General features: G+C 47.1%; 1 protein-coding gene across 1 annotated transcript; it reads right to left on the reverse strand.

Annotated features, from left to right (window-relative positions):
* Positions 1–3,980: 3,980 nt before the first annotated feature.
* LOC4333233 (uncharacterized) lies at positions 3,981–8,055 on the reverse strand. Its single transcript, XM_015777598.3, has 2 exons — positions 7,198–8,055; positions 3,981–4,419 (listed from the first exon to the last, which is right to left on the reverse strand). The coding sequence occupies exons 1-2, from the start codon at positions 7,926–7,928 to the stop codon at positions 4,170–4,172; spliced, it is 981 nt and encodes a 326-aa protein (XP_015633084.1). The 5' UTR covers positions 7,929–8,055; the 3' UTR covers positions 3,981–4,169.
* Between the last annotated feature and the right edge of the window lie 10,673 nt (positions 8,056–18,728).

Genomic DNA, 18,728 nt, shown 5'->3' on the forward strand with positions numbered 1-18,728 from the left:
GCCGACCCAAGAGGAAAGAGGGAAAGGAGGGAGAGGGAAACAGGCCGAGGAGAGAGGGAGAGCTTTGGGCCGAAAGGGGCACAAAGGAAGAAGGGGAAATTTTAATTGGTTTTCCATTTACTTTAATTGATTAATTGAAGTTTGTGACATTAAAATTATCTCTTGAGCTCCGAGAATTCACGTGAAATTCCAAAGAGTATAATAGGGCACATAGAATATTACAAAATATTTCCGACCCATGAGTTTTAAAGGAAAATTCTAGAAAATTGCTTTAACTTTTATTTAATTTCTAAAAAATGCATTTTTAATTGATTTTTAATCCCGAACGAAAATCGGGGCGTTACAAATCTACCCCCTTACAGGAATATCGTCTCGAGATTCTGGGATGGCTAGAAAGAATGTTGGGTGTGCCGGTCTAACTGATCTGCACACTGCACTGTTCCTTTCTATTACAAATTGACTAATTGACTGACCAAACCAGCATAACTGAACTGACTGGTATCGACCTTTCCATTCTTTTGCTCCAAACAACTGAACTGACTGGTACCATTGGATTCGACCCTGGGGTTTTGATGCTTCGCGTTGATGCGAAAAACACGAGGCCTGGGAGATCTGCTTAACTCCAGTGCAGGTCCGAAATCTTGCCTTTAGGTTCGTGAGCGTGCCAGTTAATTTGATCCTGCAATCAATAAGAAATAAAGACAAAGAAACCACGGTTAAATCCAAAAATGATAGCCAATCGGCTAGTTGCAGATGTCATATCATTTATCTCTAAACCGAGCCAATGTCATATGTGAATCGATCGGCAATTATGAATTAGTAAGAAAGAACTAAATCTACTCAATCGGCTGTAGATATTAACAATATATAATCCTTATGTCGATATATACTTAAATCAAGTGATTGGGATAGATCGGTCGCCATGCCGAGACAGTATAAATCACTTAGATCGAAATATATATTAACAATGAGATTATATATGTTCATAGCATAGCCGATCAGATAGATCTAGCATGTATGGGCTAATACTCCGATACTAATCTATATTAAGATATTAAAGCAAGTAAAATATATCAAACAGAAGCCTAATATACTTTGTTGTAACAAGATCTTAACATAAAGGGCAGATCTAGCATATCAGTTAAGCATATGGAACATAAAGCTAAATCAGGTAAGATTGGCTGAAACCCCGATACTACCCTAATCGGCAACCAGAAAGCAGGCTAGAGATCGTGATTCTAATCACGACTTATAAGGTCAAACTCAACTGATGCAGCTATAAGTATGAAAAGAAGGACAACATCTAGATAATCAAGCCGCTGGATGTTTCATAGAGTGGTGGATATCCTATATAATCTAAGCCAACGTCAGTATTTAACCTGATCGGCTGCCTTCAAGTAACAGATGTTAGCCGATTAGAGGTTAGATAACAATATTGCCAAAGATTATATAGAATATATGATAACTCGACGAATTACATGAACAAGATTAGAGTATCATAAATATGGAAGCACTAATCCCGATAACGCAAGCCTCCATAACAAGTTTTACCTCTAGTTGAAGATCGAAACCGATGCAGCTCAACCCGAAAGCAAGAACTTGTCGAAACAAAACGAAAGTAAAGGGGTGGCAATGCGCCGAGATTGTATTGAACGTGTGTTGTTGTATTACATGAGGCTCGGGGTCTATTTATACCCGAGATTACAAAATATGTCCGTGTCGGAAACGACTCTTATCTCTAACAAACTATTAGATACCATAAGTCTTTGCGGCAGACTTTTGCCCAAACATATCTCTAAGGAAATTACATGAAATATCCTAATTAATAGATACAATTGCCTTCTCACGACTCAATCCGTGCATGGCAATCCTCATGAAGCACATTAACTCAAAAAGAACAACGTGTACCGCACCATATTGTCGGACTCGGCTCGATCAGCTAACCTTGTCCAATTCAGACTCTGCCGATCCCGGTCACAGCCAATTCGGACTTTAGCCGATCCTTCCTCTGTTTGCGGAACGATCTCCATCTTGGATTCCGCTTCGACTTTATCTCCATCTCTGATACTGAAATTACCAAATTTGGTTGTTGACACTTCGTACAACTTAACTGGTTAGTCCTGCTCGATCTGACCCTGACCTAAGGGCTCAAAGAACCTCCTTTCGTTCGGCTGAACCGCTAGCATTGTCTCCCTTAGTAACCCAAGGGCTCACCAAGCATATTAAAAACTGGTAGAACTTTCATGATTCTTTGTATGTGAACTTGCATGACTGACATATTCATGCAAGAGTGTTGGATGTAGTATTTCCCCTGCCTACATAGATCAATTTGTATAGCAAGTTTCATTCAGTTTGGACCTGCATTGTTTCTCCTATCAATTTGACACATGATTGAGTTTCCAGGTCAGGAACACCATTGAGTTCCCTTGAATTTTGCTTATTAGGAAGCTTCTTGAGATACAAATATGCTCATTGTACAGAACTTCTTCCTGCGACGTACTTTGTTAATTTCCTCGGAGTGTCCTATAATCCTCCATATCAATGCTACTGAAATAATTGTGAATTCTGTTGTTAACTGCATCTCAATAGGCATATATGTTTAAGCTGATCTGAATACTTTTTATTAGAAACAACATGGAACCACAATTTGTGTATATGTAAAATTTTCATTATTACAAAATGCTGCTACAGATCTTGGCTTTGATAGACGGTTGGTGCTGGATGTATCTGCCTTTTATCAAATAAAGCTCTTGTTTCTTAAGTTACTGATGGCAACTTTTAATTTTATTTTTCTTGGTACTAGCTCTGCAAAGCATTTCCTTTTCTCAGTGGTTGTTTATGCAAACCAATATGTCTTTTTCAGGTTTCAGAAGCTTCTGGAGATATTATTGTGAGGGAAGAATAATATTGCTTACGTTGACAACCGAGAGCCCTAACATCTGAATTAAAAATTGGTACGACTCCATGTAATCCCATGATAAACAGTGAGAATCTATTTATAAAATATGTAGATCCCATCCTATTTTTATCCTGCATTTTGAAGCCCAGTATAGATACATGCAATACAATTTCCTATCCAAGACGTTGCTGCTGAAATTATGCTGAAACTATAATAATTTGCCTTAATAAAGATTAGCTAAAACATTGTTTATGAACATAAAGGTTCAAGAAAAAAATGTAGTCTTTTAGGGCAGATAGAGCTATAGAGCACTATCTTTCCAGAAAATAATTCCAACAAATATTCATATTATATTTTTTGACACAACATTTCATGGCTCCTTTGTGTCAGATTTAGTGTAGGTTGGTTTCCTTTTAAGTCAGTTCATTATTTTTCTTTACAATAGGCGTAGATGTAGCACCAAAATTAAAAACGATAGCAGCAAGATAATGCTGAAATCTTGTGGTATAGATTATGAAAAATAACTGATCTGACAGGTTTGGTGCGACATGACTCAGTTTAATTTGTGTGCTACCTAGACAAGAGTAGTAACTAATTATGCTAAATGCATCATTATAAAAAGAATATAATGCTTTTTTATTATAGTGGTAGTGCTTGCCGATACTTTCTGCGAGTAATTCTTTTTGCTTTTTCTCCCATTCTATTTGGTGTTTTTCAGGGTTTTCTTATCGGCAAGCAATGTCATCAAGCCACATATGCACATCATAACCAGGTGACCAAGGAAGCTATAACTTACATAAAAAAACTCTCTCTCTCTCTCTCTCTCTCTCTCTCTCTCTCTCTCTCTCTCTCTCTCTCGCAATTATACACTTCATATTATGCCAAACATTTATCAAACTATAACAAATTGTATTTTTGGTATCATTGATTGTTTTCCGTTTATACGACAAATTGTAAACAGAGAGATATGTGGCATATTAAACTTCACATTTATATGGTCTGTTTAATATGCATAGTGGGAAAACATAATAAACTCGCATTTATACGTGCGGAACGTGTCTTGCACATGCACTATTACTAGTGAAGCTAAAGGTATTCGCAGATCAATTCATCTAAAGCTTTGCCATGTATATGTGGAGACACATAATGCATTTAGGGTGGGGAGAGGACTTAAATGTAGGATTATCCCCACTGACAGATACAACTGAAAATGAACTCAAGAAATGGAGAAAGAAAAATATTGGAGGGAATTTAAGGTTGATTTATTTGATTATTTCCATAGCTGCTCCATTGGAAGCCCGCGCTCTGCAGCAACATCCTTGAACTGCCTCATCATTTGGGTCGCCTTGATGGTAGCTCTTGCATTGTTGAGGGGGTTCTTGCTCCTCAGCTGTTTCCCCAGAGCATTTTCAACCCCAGCCATCTCCAGCACGACCCTCACAGCTCCACCTGCAATTACACCAGATCCAGGGCAAGCAGGCCTCAACATGACCCTGGCTGCTCCATAGTCTGCATCTGCTCTGCTTGTTGTGCAGGACAAACCAAGATGAAATAATACTCAGAATTGCAATTATTGTAGATAGACATAACTGCCAGAAAGATAGGAGATGCACAATTATTGTCGATATGCTCATATGCACAAGATTTGAGTGTTAGAAATTCCAATTATTGATACCATCACAGGAAGAACACCTATAAAATTGCTCCGCCAAAGAATTTTTTTTATTAATCTTCAAAGATCAGAACAATTAAATGTACGGCCAAGCTTTTAAGCATCACATGTTTATTAGCCAAATGCAGGAAGAAATAGATTGGGAAGAGTTATTTTCCAAACAAAAGGATACAACATACAAAACTAAAGTTCTGATATTTTTAAAAAGGTCTTGCCATATCCAAAAAGTACAGGCCACATCAGCGGTTTGTCATCTGCCTAATGTCAGTAACAAAATTAGACATCTCATAGCACAAAACAAAACACCATAATAGAACTGGGATAACTGATCATATGCTTTAGATGGGGACTCTAGGATTTGCCAATCCCAAAAGCTAATTGAAAAAATGCAACTCCTTGATTGGTTTGGTCTAAGAAGTGCCACATTGGACTAAATTGAATTTCCCTTTCCATTCTTTCAACTTCTTAACCTGAATATCACTTGCATTTCCTATTTTTCTATTCTTCCTTCTGCAAAACAGTCATACCAAATACAAATGGTAGGAGAGAGGAAGAAGAGACCTCAAGGCTGTGTCAAACTTCGAATTTTCATTTCCATATTCACCTCCATGCACAATCTAATCCCCTCTGCATGCTCTCCTCAAATCCAATCCACTCTGCACTGCCACTGACAAGGAGCTTGGCATCCCTGTCAGTGGAGAAGCCAGGATTTAGATATGAGGGGGGTCGACTTGCCGAGTGACAATGATTACGAAAATAATTGGTAAATATCCCGCGGGTTGCATTAGAGCTTTAGAGATCTAATGGTTTCGCCAGGCCAGGCTGGGGAAGCAACATGCTGGGAGAGGCCAGACCTCCTTTTGCCCCCTGGATTTGCCACTGATCCTTGTTCCCAAGGTCCATGCCTTCCTGATGCAAAACACCACTCGTGGGTTTACTGGTTCCATATACTCAGTTATCCAGCTCTAGTATGTCCCTAGACTTAAACACTCTCTCAGAGATGTTCCTGTCTTCTTCAGCAAAAGAAATATTCCCTCCATCCAAATATAATGACTTTCAGAGTTGGGCACAGGTATTAAGGAGAGGGATAAAAAGAGTATAGCCTCCATATTAACCCTCCATTAATATGTCCTGGGCTTTGGTAAGAAAACGAGGCAGAGGCAGTGGTGGGTACATCGGTATTTTTGGGTACTACATAATGAAAGCTGCACTTTAGAAGCTAGAAGTTGCTATATTTTGGGACAAAATTTGAACCCTATAAGTTGCCATATTTTGGGACGGAGGGAGTAGCTAGTAAAAATAGATCCTGTGCTCTCCGGTTTGTCACTGCTTGCCTTCCATAATGATTGTAAAAGCATACCTGAAGTCTTGGTTATTTAGTTGGGAATTATGCCTCTGTTAACTCAGACTTTACAGCTTTTACTGGGCATAGGAAGAGGCGAGGAAGAAGTAAAAACAGGAAGAACAAGTTGAGCTCAGGTCAATAAAGAAAAGGATGAAAGGTCAAATGAATTTAGTCCAAAATGGTACATTTTAGACCAATTAAAGAGTAGCACTTTATCAATTAGCTTTCAGATAGAGGCAAATCCTAGACTAAAGAGTGGTGTTTTATGATTATCAACTAGCTTTCAGACAACTACGTAACCATACAATCAGCATGAGAATAGAACACATCAGTCCAGATTCAATTGTAGCACTTCGCTAAAAATTCAATCGTATCAATGTTCAAAAACCAGAGTCGCTAGTATGCACCTGAGTTTTAACAACACTTTATTCTTTAAAGTCCGAATTGAATTTTAGTACAATTAACATAATTTAAATAAAACAACCCTTGCAGTTGAAAATGTGTTCTCGATCACACTTACTACGAGCTACAAATGCCTTTGTCAAGAATCACTCCATCAATGTCAGGTATCTACCACGACACCACAATTTATGATAATCCAGGTACATTTTGATGAAAAATATAATTGCACATTAGCTCATGCAAACAGGAGGAGCATTCAAAATACATATATCCATGAAAATGCAGATAAGTACTCCGTCCCAAAAAAACTCAAGTACTCAACCTAGAATTGGATGTGACCCCTCCTAGTACAACGAATCTGGAGGGGTCACATCCACACCTAGGTTGAATTTTTTTTGGATGGAGGGAGTAGGTGACAGTGTGGCACAAGATTAAGTCTGAATCTTTTGTACTTTCGATTTTGATATCTTCTACAAAATATTTGTTCATAGGAGTGCAATGCCTGCACGAGGGAAGATGCATACTACCAATTTCACTATCAACCATGAACTGTTGTGCAAATTATCAGTGCCTCTGTGTAAAACAGAAAATAAGAATACACCATTTGGGCATAATAGCAAATCAGGTTACAAATTGCTGTGCTGGCTAAAACCACAAAAACTAGTAGTAACAACTAATAAACAATATCATTAACAAATCACGATCCTTACAGTATCTTATGTTTTAGTTTCCATGGAACTCATTTCTTGTAGTATTAATTAGTACTAGTCGGCCGGCTGTTTGCACATTAAGTTGAAACTAGTGGGTCGATGGGTATAAGAGCATCCACATGATAACCTCGTATGCAAAATTAGGAATAAAGCAAGGGATGTCACCTACCTATGCGGGAAGGTCGAATACTTGGTGAGCGGCACGGTGACGAGATTGCGACGGCCGTTCATGGCGGCCTTGGTGATGGCCTCGGTGACCTCCTTGGCCTTGCCAACGCCCACACCGACGTGGCCCTTCATGTCGCCGACGACGACGATCGCACGGAAGGATAACTGCCTCCCGCCCTTGACGACCTTGGTGACGCGATTGACCTGCACGACCCGCTCGCTGAACTCGTCGCTAGGGCGCTGCTCCCGGTCCATGTCGACGGGATCCACCACCTTGACCTCGAAGACGTTGTTGCCCATGACCGTCTCGCCGCTAAAGGCCGGCCCGTAGAGCGCTTCGTACGCCGCTGCCACGTCCTCGGGCGACTCCGGGGGCAGCTCGTCGAACGGGGCCGGCTCCACGTAGCCCTCCGGCGGCGACGCGAACTCGAACCCAGAGGCGGCCACCGGCTCAGGCCGCGGCTTTTCGTCGTTGTCCTCCCCGTCATCGTCTTCCCCCGCGGCACCGGATTCCTCGGAATCCTCCTCCACGCCTTCTTCCTCCCCTTCCTCCGAGACGGATTCAACCCAGGAGGAGGACTTGGGGACGGGGAGGAGGAGGCGAGAAGTGAAGAGGAGGGGTTTGGGGCGGAGGCGAAGGCGGAGAGGAAGAGACGAGAATGGCGCAGTGGCAATGGTAGGGGAGGTGGCGGCCACCGCCATGGCGGAGGCGGTGGAGGAGGTGGCGGCCATTTTGAGACGGCGCTCCGGCGGAGGGAGGGAGGGGAGGGGGGGATGAAGTGCGGCGGTCAGTCGATGTTTGCCGGCTTATCCCTTTTATTATCCGGAGCTTCACCATTTCGAGCAGGCTATCGGCCTGATGGGGCCCGGCCTTCCTTCGAAAGTTGGGCTGGGATTGCGAGGTTCTAGAGCAACTGTGGCTTGTTTGGAAAAAGTACACCGAAGGTCCCTCAACTTCTCATCGAATTACAAAATCATCCTTAAACAGTAAAACCGGATAGAACACGTCCCCTAACTTACAAACCAGTGCAAACTAGCTCCCTCGACAGTTTTACAAACCAGTGCAAACTAGCTCCCTCGACAGTTTTGACTCCGGTTTTGTCCGACGTGGCAGCTGACTCAGCGTGGGACACACGTGGGTCCCACACGTCAGCCCCTTCTTCCCCTCCCCTCTCTTCCTCTCTCATCCCTTTCCATGGCGACGGTGACGGAGAGCAGCTGGGCGAGGCTGGCGGCCAGTGGGGGAGGAGCGGGGGACGGCCGGCGAGGGCGGAGATGGGCGTGGCCGGCAGCCGCCGAGGGAGGAGCTGGGCGGCGGTGGTGGGAGGTCCACGACGATGGGCTCAAGGAGGCAAAGGTTGCGACAACGCTGATGTGGTGGCGGGATGAGGCCGAGAGGACGCCGACGGTGAGGTTGACCGGTAAGAGGGAGTCGAAGTTGTCGGAGGAAGCACTGGCGGCGGCCTTGGATCCCGGCGGCAAGGTCGTGCTCAACCATCAACGGCCTCCTTGCTTCCTCCCGACGCAGCGTGGATAGGACCGTAGGCGGCGCGGCCAGGTCGCGCTCGGCTGGGCGTCGAGCGGCGGCCGGTGGGGAAGGAGCGGGGGACGGCCGGTGAGGGCGGAGATGGGCACGGCCGGCAACCGCTAGGGAAGGAGCTGGGTGGCGGTAGTGTGAGGTCCATGGTGATGGGCTCAAGGAGGCAGAGGCGGCGACAACGCTGATACGGTGGCGGGATGAGGCTGAGAGGACGCCGACGATGAGGTTGATTGGTAGGGGGAGTCGAGGTCGTCAGGGAAAGCAGTAGCAACGGCCTTGGATCCCGGCGGCGAGGTCGCGCTCGGCCATCGACGGCCTCCTTGCTTCCTCCCGACACGGCGTGGACAGGACCGTGGACGGCACGGCCAGGTCGCGCTCGGCTGGGCGTCGAGCGCCGGAGCTTGCGCCGGAGTTCGACGGCTCTAGCTTGCGGTGGAAGAAGGTTTGGGTGGGTGTTTGGGGAAGAAGAGTACACTGGGAGCATCGCCTCACCATGGGGAACCCGTTTTGGGTGGTGACGCGCGGTGGCGAGCTTCGGGGCTCCCAGGCCAGGTGAAGGCGGCAGAGCGGCGTTCACTGTGGCACGGCGATTTGGCTTCCGATTCCGCCTCCGTCGATTCCGATTCCATCGATTCTGCCTATGCTGATTCATCCTCGACCTCCGCCGATTCGGCTTCCACCGGCGATTCTGCCTCTACCATGCCAGGAGTAGAGGTGGCCAAACGGGCGGCCCGGCCCGGCACGGCACGGGCACGGGTCCGGCACGGCCCGTTTCGGCACGGCCCGTTAGGCACGGCTCATGAAACGGGCCGTGCCGTCCCGACCCACGTGCCGAGCCGCCGGCCCAAGCACGGCCCGTGGATGGCCGGGCCGTGCCGGCACGGCATGCGTGTGGCCCGCCGTGTCAGTACGGGCCCGTGAATGAAAAATGGGCCGTGGACGGGGCACGGTTGGCCCAGGAACCGAAATGGCGCGGAGGGATGCGATGCGGACTTGCGGAGGTGGCTGGCGGGCTGGGCCATCAGCTAGGAGGGGTGCTCAACGGACTTGCGGAGGCGGCTAGCGGGCTGGGCCGTCAGTTGGGAGGGATGAGATACGGACTTGCGGAAGGATGAGATGCGGACTTACTACAGTAGCCGTGCCGTGCCGTGCCGGCCCGCGGGCTCGGCCGGCGGCCCAAGCACGGCACGGCTACTCGTGCCGTGCCGGCACGGCCCGTTACTGTAGCAGGCCGTGCCGGGCCATGCCGGCTACAGGTTCCGCCGTGCCTCGGGCCGCCCGTTTTGGCCCGGCCCGTTTGGCCACCTCTAGCCAGGAGCAAAGGGAGAGAAAAGAAGAGGAGAGAGGAAGAGAGGGAAGGGGAAGAAGGGGCTGACATGTGGAACCCACGTGGGTTCACGCTGAGTCAGCTGCCACATCGGATAAAACCGGAGTCAAAATTGCCGAGGGACCTAGTTTGCACTTGTTTTATAAGTTGGAGGACATGTTGTATCCAGTTTTGCAGTTTAAGGACGATTATGCAATTCAATGACAAGTTGAGGGACCTTCGGTGTACTTTTTCCGCCTTGTTTTGCCAGTGGGATTGCCATTCCCCAACTCAACAAAATAGGAAAAACGTCCATTTCGACTCCCTCAAATATTTGAGAGCCTTTTTAGCTCACGTGGCGTCCAGATGGCTGTCCAATAATCGAAGTAATTAAAACAATGTAAGTGTGGCACATATAAGTGACTACATATCTTTTTCCTCCAAAACTCCCCTCTCTTCTCTCTCTCTCCAGCACCTCACCCACCGATAGGAGTTTGGCATGTCATTCATTTTCGGGCAGGAGGACGGCTCCAAGCCGGAGTTGCTGCTTGCTATGAGCTGCCTCGCCCTGTCGCCCACGCGTGGCAACCTGGACGCCCTGCTGTTGATGGCCTTTTTTGCCACGCCGCCAACACGATCCGGAATAAACCTAAATCTTTACCGTGATATGCAGTTGCCAACCACCTTAACCTTAAGGAAATCCCCTGGTCAATATGGGTTTAGAAGGTCAAAACCGACTAGCGGAGCTGATTAAACAAATACGGATAAACACCCATCTTGTGGGTGGAATGGAAGGTTTTTAGAACAAACCTACAAAGAGAACTTGCACTCTCGTGACGAAGACGGATGACTTTCACTGCAAACTGATGAAGATGGACGAACTAGGCTAGAAACTAGGCATAGAATAGATGTGATATTGAACGAATGATTCAATTGGCTATTGCGTTGGTTGTAGATGGTGTCCCTAAATTGAATCGGTCATAGCCTTTATAAAGGGGTTGGTTGTCATGCCTGGAAAATAACTATCCAGAATGCTAGTGTATTAATCCCCGTCCCAGGAAAAGCCAGGTACATCACACATGATACAAAAGACACATCTTTATTAATTATCGCGATAATATTTACATTATTGCATAGGCACATAAGACCTGACAACAAAAGAAAAACAACACTGGACTAGCATGTCTACGGTTCCATCTTCACAAACGCTTAACTAGGGTATAAGCCAGGACTCTGCCTAAGACTTCTGTTGTCGAAGCGACAACTACGTACGTTGAAGGACGTGGTTATTCAACAGTGTTGGGAACACTAAATGTATTACTTTAAGATTTTTCTTCGGGATCCCCCCTTTTACATGTCCTAGGGGGCTATGTATAATCCTATTATAGGTTCCCCCATTAGGGCTTAGGCTTTACAGGGGAATTTACATGGCTGCCCTTATGAAAGGGACGTTTGCTTGGTTATATAGTGTTTGGATACATAGGCCTCTAATGGGCCGATTGGTGAATAGGCCTGAATGGCTGGGATGGCCCCTTGGGCCTCTTCAAAGTTGGGCTTGTTATGGCGAAGCCCCCATCCTTCGGCATACACACTTTGCCCAAGATGCATTTGGTCTTGCCAGATACCAGCGTGATCCTTCAGCCTTCGCCATCTCTGCTTTATAGTCTTCGCCATGGGGCTTCGCCTAGATGATCTTAGCGTCTTGGGCCTGAATCCTCGCTGGTTGCATGGTTTCAGTAAGTCTGTTCGAAGGGTCTCGTGACATACCGCCAACAAGCCCCTCATGGGCAAGGGTGAGTTAGGAGCTTCAGCCGAGACCGTGCAAACCATGTGGTATGGTATGAGGTGCCCCCTTTCGACCGACACTCCTGCCGAAACCTATACTGGACTCCTGCAGGAAATGTGTACACTTTGTGTATATGTATTTTTATGTTTAGTTTTTTCTAGCTTTCGCCTTTTGCAAACGGTGAAGACGTCCTTATTCTTTGCTCTGGGCCATGATGAACAGTGATGGGCTTCCCTTCGTGGGTTAGCACTGTGCGGCTCAATCAACGGGAATTTACTGTTTTGCCTACCCTTGTGACACGTGGCGGCTTACGATTGGGTGGGAAGGAGAATCGACGCCTGGGTGGGTTATATATCCCCCCTTTTTTTCACCGCCGCACCCCAGTCACATTGACCGCGAGCTCTCTTTTTCTTCATCCTCTCACTTCACGGCGCTCTTGATTCGCTAGACCTTTCGGCCGCTCCTCTTTTCGCCACCACCCACACTTTTTGCCATGGCCCCTTGCAAAGCAAACCCAGCCTCTGTGATGGGCCCTGATCCTGACAGGATCGATGATGACACCACCGCCTATTTGGGGGCTTCGCTTGTTGACGAGGATGAGGTGGCGAAGTTGGTCACCTCCGGCGTGCTGGCGGAGAAACAGGCCTTCACCCCGGGAAAGGCTGTGGTGCCGAAGCTCGGCGACAATCGGACGGTGGTCTTCACCGTGTTCTTCGAGGCGGGCCTTCGGTTTCTGTGCAACGTGTTGTTGCCGGAAATCCTTCGCCTTTTTCATGTGGAGCTCCCCCAACTGAGTCCATCGGCTCTCTTCCGGATGGCCATCTTCGACTGGGTGTGCCGGACTTCTAGGTTCGAACCGAGTGCCGAGCTCTTCGACGCCATTTTTTATGCCACCGTAAACTCGTAGACGGTGGTCACTCCCGTAGGGATGAAGAAGATGGCGTTCGGGAGCATGAACTTCAATGTTCGCCCCGAGCGCTCCGATCTTTGGCCGGTCAACGCCACCATGTCCAAGTGGGATTGCCACTGGATGTCGAAGTGGTTCTACCACTCCATCCCCTTCGAGGCTGGGTCCGAGTCGGCGAAAGCTCTCCGATGGCATCGTAGGGCGATCGCGCTGAACAGGAAGCCCAAGGTTACTGTCGACGGCGCCATGGAAGCCCGGTTCACCTTGCTTCGCAAGGTCTGCTCCCGTCTTAGCTGCCACGACCTGGTGGAAGAGTTTTGCATGCTTCAGATCTTCCCTCTCTTCCAGACGTGGCAAGTAGAGGTGAGCCCAAACGAGGAGGTCGATGGCTTGCCGAAACTCGTCATGCTAGAAGGGGCGAACGGTGAGTCTTTGATTTCCTATATGTATCTGTACTTCACTCTTTCGTCCTATTCGGCGGTTAATATGATAACACGCTTTGTTTTTGCAGTGTTAACTCTTGCCCAAGCCGACACTGAAGCTCGGAAGATGATCGGCGATGTGTCGATTGCCGAATACAGCCAGCTGCTTACGTGGCGGCCGGCCGGCCGGGCAAACAAGGTGTACGATGGCGAACTTCCTCCCCCGGGCGAAGCCCTTCAAGGCTGATGGTGATGAAGGGACTTCAGGAAATGGAAACTCGGGCAAGTCAAACTTGCCCCTCGGAAGTGAAGGGCCCCTGCCGCCACCAACTATGACGCTGATGACGAAGACACTATGCATGACAATGACGGCGAAGAGGAAGGGTAGGACGAGGAGGAGGTAGAGGTCACGGCCGAACCGGCCGCGGACGAGCCCGCCGACAACTGCACTGAGACGCACGGCTACACCCCAACTCCAAGCCCTGACCATGTAGAAACCGGGGTGGAGTCGAACAGCTCCCCCCTCGACCGAAAGGATTTGGAAGGGGCGAAGGCGCTTGTTTTGATTGCGGCGGGCAAGGTGGTGAAGGGGGCTTCAGTTAAGAAGACCTCAAAAAATAAGGGGCTCGTCGATGTAGCTCGCGTTTTTAGCGACGACGAGTCTTCGGGGATGGGACCCCTACTTCGCCTGCTGGTCGGAGTCTGGGTCTTTCGACCGTTCCCGGTGTTGCGGTCGATGCGGGCGAAGCGGGGGGGGGGGGGAGCGCTGTAGCCGGGACTTCGGCTTCTGCTGACCGGGTTGTGAAGGCCGCGGCTAGGCTCTTCGGAAGCCCTGTGCGCAAACCGGTGGTTTCGCCGCTCGCCGTCTAAAAGGGGAAGAAATCAGCCGCCGAGGCATCGGCTTCTGAGTATTCTCTTGCGGCACCCCACTTCGCCCCTGGTGATTTCGAGACTCGGGCGGATCTTATCCCTTTCGTTGAGGGGGTAAGTCATCTATTCACCGTGTTGAACGAGTTCGGCGAAGGTTGTTCCGCCATCTAGAGCTTAGCTTTTCGGGTATGTCGTTTGTTTTTCTCTCGTTTTTTTTTCTTTTCGGGTATGTCGTTTTTTTTTTCTCTCCTTTCGCCTAACAACCTTTTCCTTTGCGACCTTTTTCGGTGGCATTCGCTCTCAGTGCTTTCGCTCGGAGGTCCCCAGGCTCGGCGCCAGCTGTTGTCGAAGCGACAACTGCGTACGTCAAAGGACGTGGTTACTCAACAGTGTTGGGAACAATAAATGTATTACTTTAAGATTTTTCTTCGGGATCCCCCCCTTTTACATGTCCCTAGTGGGCTATTTATAATCCTATTAGAGGTTCCTCCATTAGGGTTTAGGCTTTACAGGGAAATTTACATGGCTGCCCTTATGAAAGGGACGTTTGCTTGGGTATACAGTGTAATTTGGATACATGGGCCTCTAATGGGCCAATTGGCGAATAGGCCTAAGCAACTGGGATGGCCTCTTGGGCCTCTTCAAAGTCGGGCTTGTTATGGCGAAGCCCCCATCCTTCAACCTACACACTTTGCCCAAGATGCATTTGATCTTGCCAGATACCAGCGCGATCCTTCAGCCTTCGCCATCTCTGCTTTATAGTCTTCGCCATGGGGCTTCGCCTAGATGATCTTAGCGTCTTGGGCCTGAATCCTCGCTGGTTGCATGGTTTCGGTAGGTCTGGTCGAAGGGTCTCGTGACATACCGCCAACAACTTCTACAAAAGTTTCTCTGACTGGAGGGTGAAAGATTAAGCAAGGATGAGTACAACCACCATACTCAGCAAGTCACATCAGAAAACACACTTAATGCAAGGGAGTACAAGGATTCATTTATAAAAGGGTTATTTTGAAGTAAAGGGGCATTTCAAATCATTTAATTGTTTAAGGGCATTTTAGTCAACTCATGACCTATCTCTAGTCTAATTATTATCAAGCCGTGTACTCAGGCGATCTTGCCTTAAACTAGGCCCAAAGGTGATAAATCTAGTCATTCCCGATTATTAGAATAAAACCTCTAACTTTAGGTCATTGCTAGGCTTGCCTATAACCGAGGGCACGGCTATTCGAATAGTTTATACTCTAGCTAGGGGTGTACATCTTTACCCACAAGAGCAGTGTTGATTACATGTCAGCCGTGCATCGTGATACCAGAAAGGTACCCGAGGAGTCAAGATCGCGACATAACCCACCATTTAGTACCATCCTAAACAAAGAAGACCATCATAAACTTCCCCAACTAAATGCCCTGGGTCGAGCGGACAGGCTATGCCCCGCGGCGCAACTGCTGGAGACATCAGCCCAAGCTTGGGCCTCATCCATCCCTATCCGTGTCTTCTCAAAGGAGCCTCGATGAAAATCTTGGGAAAACCACTTTCTCCAACCCTATCTCTTGCTTAAAAAATCCAATGGCAAAGCCCCATGCATAACCCGATTAAGAAGGTGATGTTTGTTTTCCCGTTTGGATCAACTGATCCCGTTCTGTTTGAGGGCAGAAAATTTTCCTCCCAGGAAGAGCACGATTCGGGGAATGAGATTGAACGATCGACATCACCCTTGATCGAGTTTAAGCCTCTTCCCTTTGGCCCACATTATCGTGTTCTCAACTACAATCGAGAACTGATCATAATCTGTCATGACAAATCTCTTGGGGGGAGAACTTCTAGGCCATGGAAAAGCTAGAGGAACTGACTCTGAAGTCCGACAGGAAGGACCATTTAAACAAGCATGAATGTTTTTTTCTTGAACATCAAGAATCTTGCTCTCTTAAAGTATCTTCGAGGTCCGCCACATTTTGTGCCACAAGCACATTCAACCACCTTAAGATCCTCGCCGAAAAAGTGTTCAGAAGGCTGGATGTAGATGCATATGTTTATCATAAACATTACAAATTTCGTGGTTGCACCTGTGGCACTAACCTTGCAGCTACAACTTCAATGATGAATCAACAACTGGTGGTGAAGTGGGGACTACATCGCCAATGGTGGTTGCAACGTAAAGATTTCCCATGGTCGAGCTTTCGACCATAAACAACGCACTACCGGGAGGTAGCCCAGATTATCATTTCCCTTCATCAAAAAAGCAGGTATATGTTTTTAGGATAAGTTTGCTATCGGGTACTTTTGGTCACTAACCATTTCAGGTTAAGATTAAAAAAGAATGATGGTCACGTGATGCCCAAGAACATGGGAGCTACATCATCTCTAGAACCTCAGTGCTTTGCTGATGGAACAAATTCTGAAGGAGACTCGAACACCACACACTTCATTTTTGGTGTCCCCTAATGCAAAACCCAAGTGTGGGGGAGTTTGGTGCGTATCTCATAACAAGTTCCTTTCATGCTAAAGTTTTACCTTGGTTTAGATATGATGCTAGTTCTCACATCTTGCCTTGCTGAAAAAAAAAGAGTTTGAACTGTCCTGCTTTTGACATTAAACAAAGCTCTGCTGGGAGATACTCGAAGTTCACCATTCAAATACTTATATTTATCTCCATTTGAATATAACTTGTTCATGCTTCCTTTATCTATTCTCACATGCTCTGGTTTGAATTTTGAAGTCCATTCAAAGGCTATTCAAATTAAGCATGGTGCTAGGTTAAAAAGTCTTCTTTAATCAAATTAGATATGGTGTCTAGTTTGCTTAGTGAACCTTAGAGTTAATGTTTGTATAGATCTTGGTTGTATAGATATGGACTAACCCCTGCAGGAAAATCTTCAAAATTGAGCGGGTAAGTCTTTAAGTTGGTTCAAAATGGAGATAACTAAAGGGTTTGCATACACGACAAAGTTGCACAATATATAGAGGAGGCTCAAAACGCTCTTGTGATTATGTTGAGGCAATTTTAATTCAGCCTTGTTTGAGTATTGTTGACGGCTGTTAAGTACCGAATTAACACCGTCAATACCTGCATTAGACCATAAATATAAAACATCCAACATAGTGGTAGGGTTTATTTCTAACAAACATCCAACATAGTGTTGGTGTATATTCATATGCAGGTGACAAACTACCAAAGTTGAGAGGAAATATACATGAAGGAGGAGGAGAATCAAACACGTATCTGAACTTATGGAGTTTTGGACCCAAAAACCCAATTAAACATCTCCAAATGGGCCAAACATTCATACCAATGGATTCCGTCGCACGACGGGGTTATATAACCCGCCCACCCCCCTCCCCCCCGCTTTTCATTTTTACCGCTGTCACACTCCGTACTCTCTGCCCTAGTTTGCGCTTTTGGCCTTTCGCCACCGCTGTGCTGTCGCGCTTGCTGCTTCGACCTCTTTTTCACAATTTTTCGTCTTCGAGCTCCTTTTCACCACAACTGACCCAATGGCTCCCTGTAAGCCTACCAAGGCCGGGGCGACAGGCGAAGACCCTGGTAGTCTTGGCGAAGGGTGGTCTTGCTATCTTGGCAAGTCCCTTGTCAAAGAGTCTGACCTCGCCGACCTCATCCTCACTAGCGTCCTTGCAGAGGGTCAAGCAACCTGCTGGGCCAAAGCTGTTGTCCCTTCGCCTGGTGACAGGCGAACCGTGGTCTTCGCCGCTTTCTTCACCACTGGACTTCGCCTTCCGTGCGATGATTTTCTGCCGTCCGTGCTGGAGAGGTATGAGGTTAAGCTTCCCCAGCTTAGCCCATTGGCGTTCCCGAAGTTGGCCATCTTCGCGTGGATGTGCCGAACATGCGGGTTGGCTCCTACCGCCGAGTTGTTCGCCGTCTTATTCACGGCGTGCACGACGACCAAGGACGTGAACACGCACGCCGGCCGAGCCGAAGAAGACAGTTTTCGGCTGCGTGAACTTTACGCTTCGGCCGGAGCGTTCGGACGCCTGGCCGGTGCCTGCGTTGATGGCAAAATGGGACCGCAACTGGATGCAGAAGTGGTTCTACGTCGACAACCCATACTCCACCGAGGACGACAAGGCGAACTGGCTCCGCTTTCGGCGCCTTCCTGTTTCCATCATCGCCAAGCCAAGTGTAGAGATCGACGGCACACTAGTCCCGGCTCATCCTTCTTCACAACATTACGCGGCGGCTAAGTACCCGCGACCTCTATGAGGAATGGTGCAGAAATACTCCTGGTATATTATGGTTATAGAGTTTATCCACAAGCGCACGGATATACCATTGTAGCATTTCACCCGAAAGTATTCTAAGGGTATCGTATTTATTTTATCCTTTGGGAAGATCATGTAGAGAGAACTTGACTAATAATTTATATGTTACTTGTGATAATCATATTCTAAGCAGGGGTTAAGATAATCCAAGGGTAGAGTGACACATAAGCATTAGCTACTCATTCTCATAATATATTATCTAAACTAAATGGAAAGAAAAGAGAGAGAGAATCTATTCCTACACTTCTAATATACATAGTATACATACATTCTAGTTAACCGATATACTAGCTAATACGCTCTATCTGATGCCCTCCTGGTACTTCGAGAAGCTATCCCTAACTGCCGAGTTCCTTACGATAGCCCGTCATGACCATACAACCGGGGCTAAATATGAAGGAATACCCTCCCCAGGGAATTAA

The sequence above is a fragment of the Oryza sativa genome, chromosome 3, assembly GCF_034140825.1.
Source record: "Oryza sativa Japonica Group chromosome 3, ASM3414082v1".
Classification (NCBI taxonomy): Eukaryota; Viridiplantae; Streptophyta; class Magnoliopsida; order Poales; family Poaceae; genus Oryza; species Oryza sativa.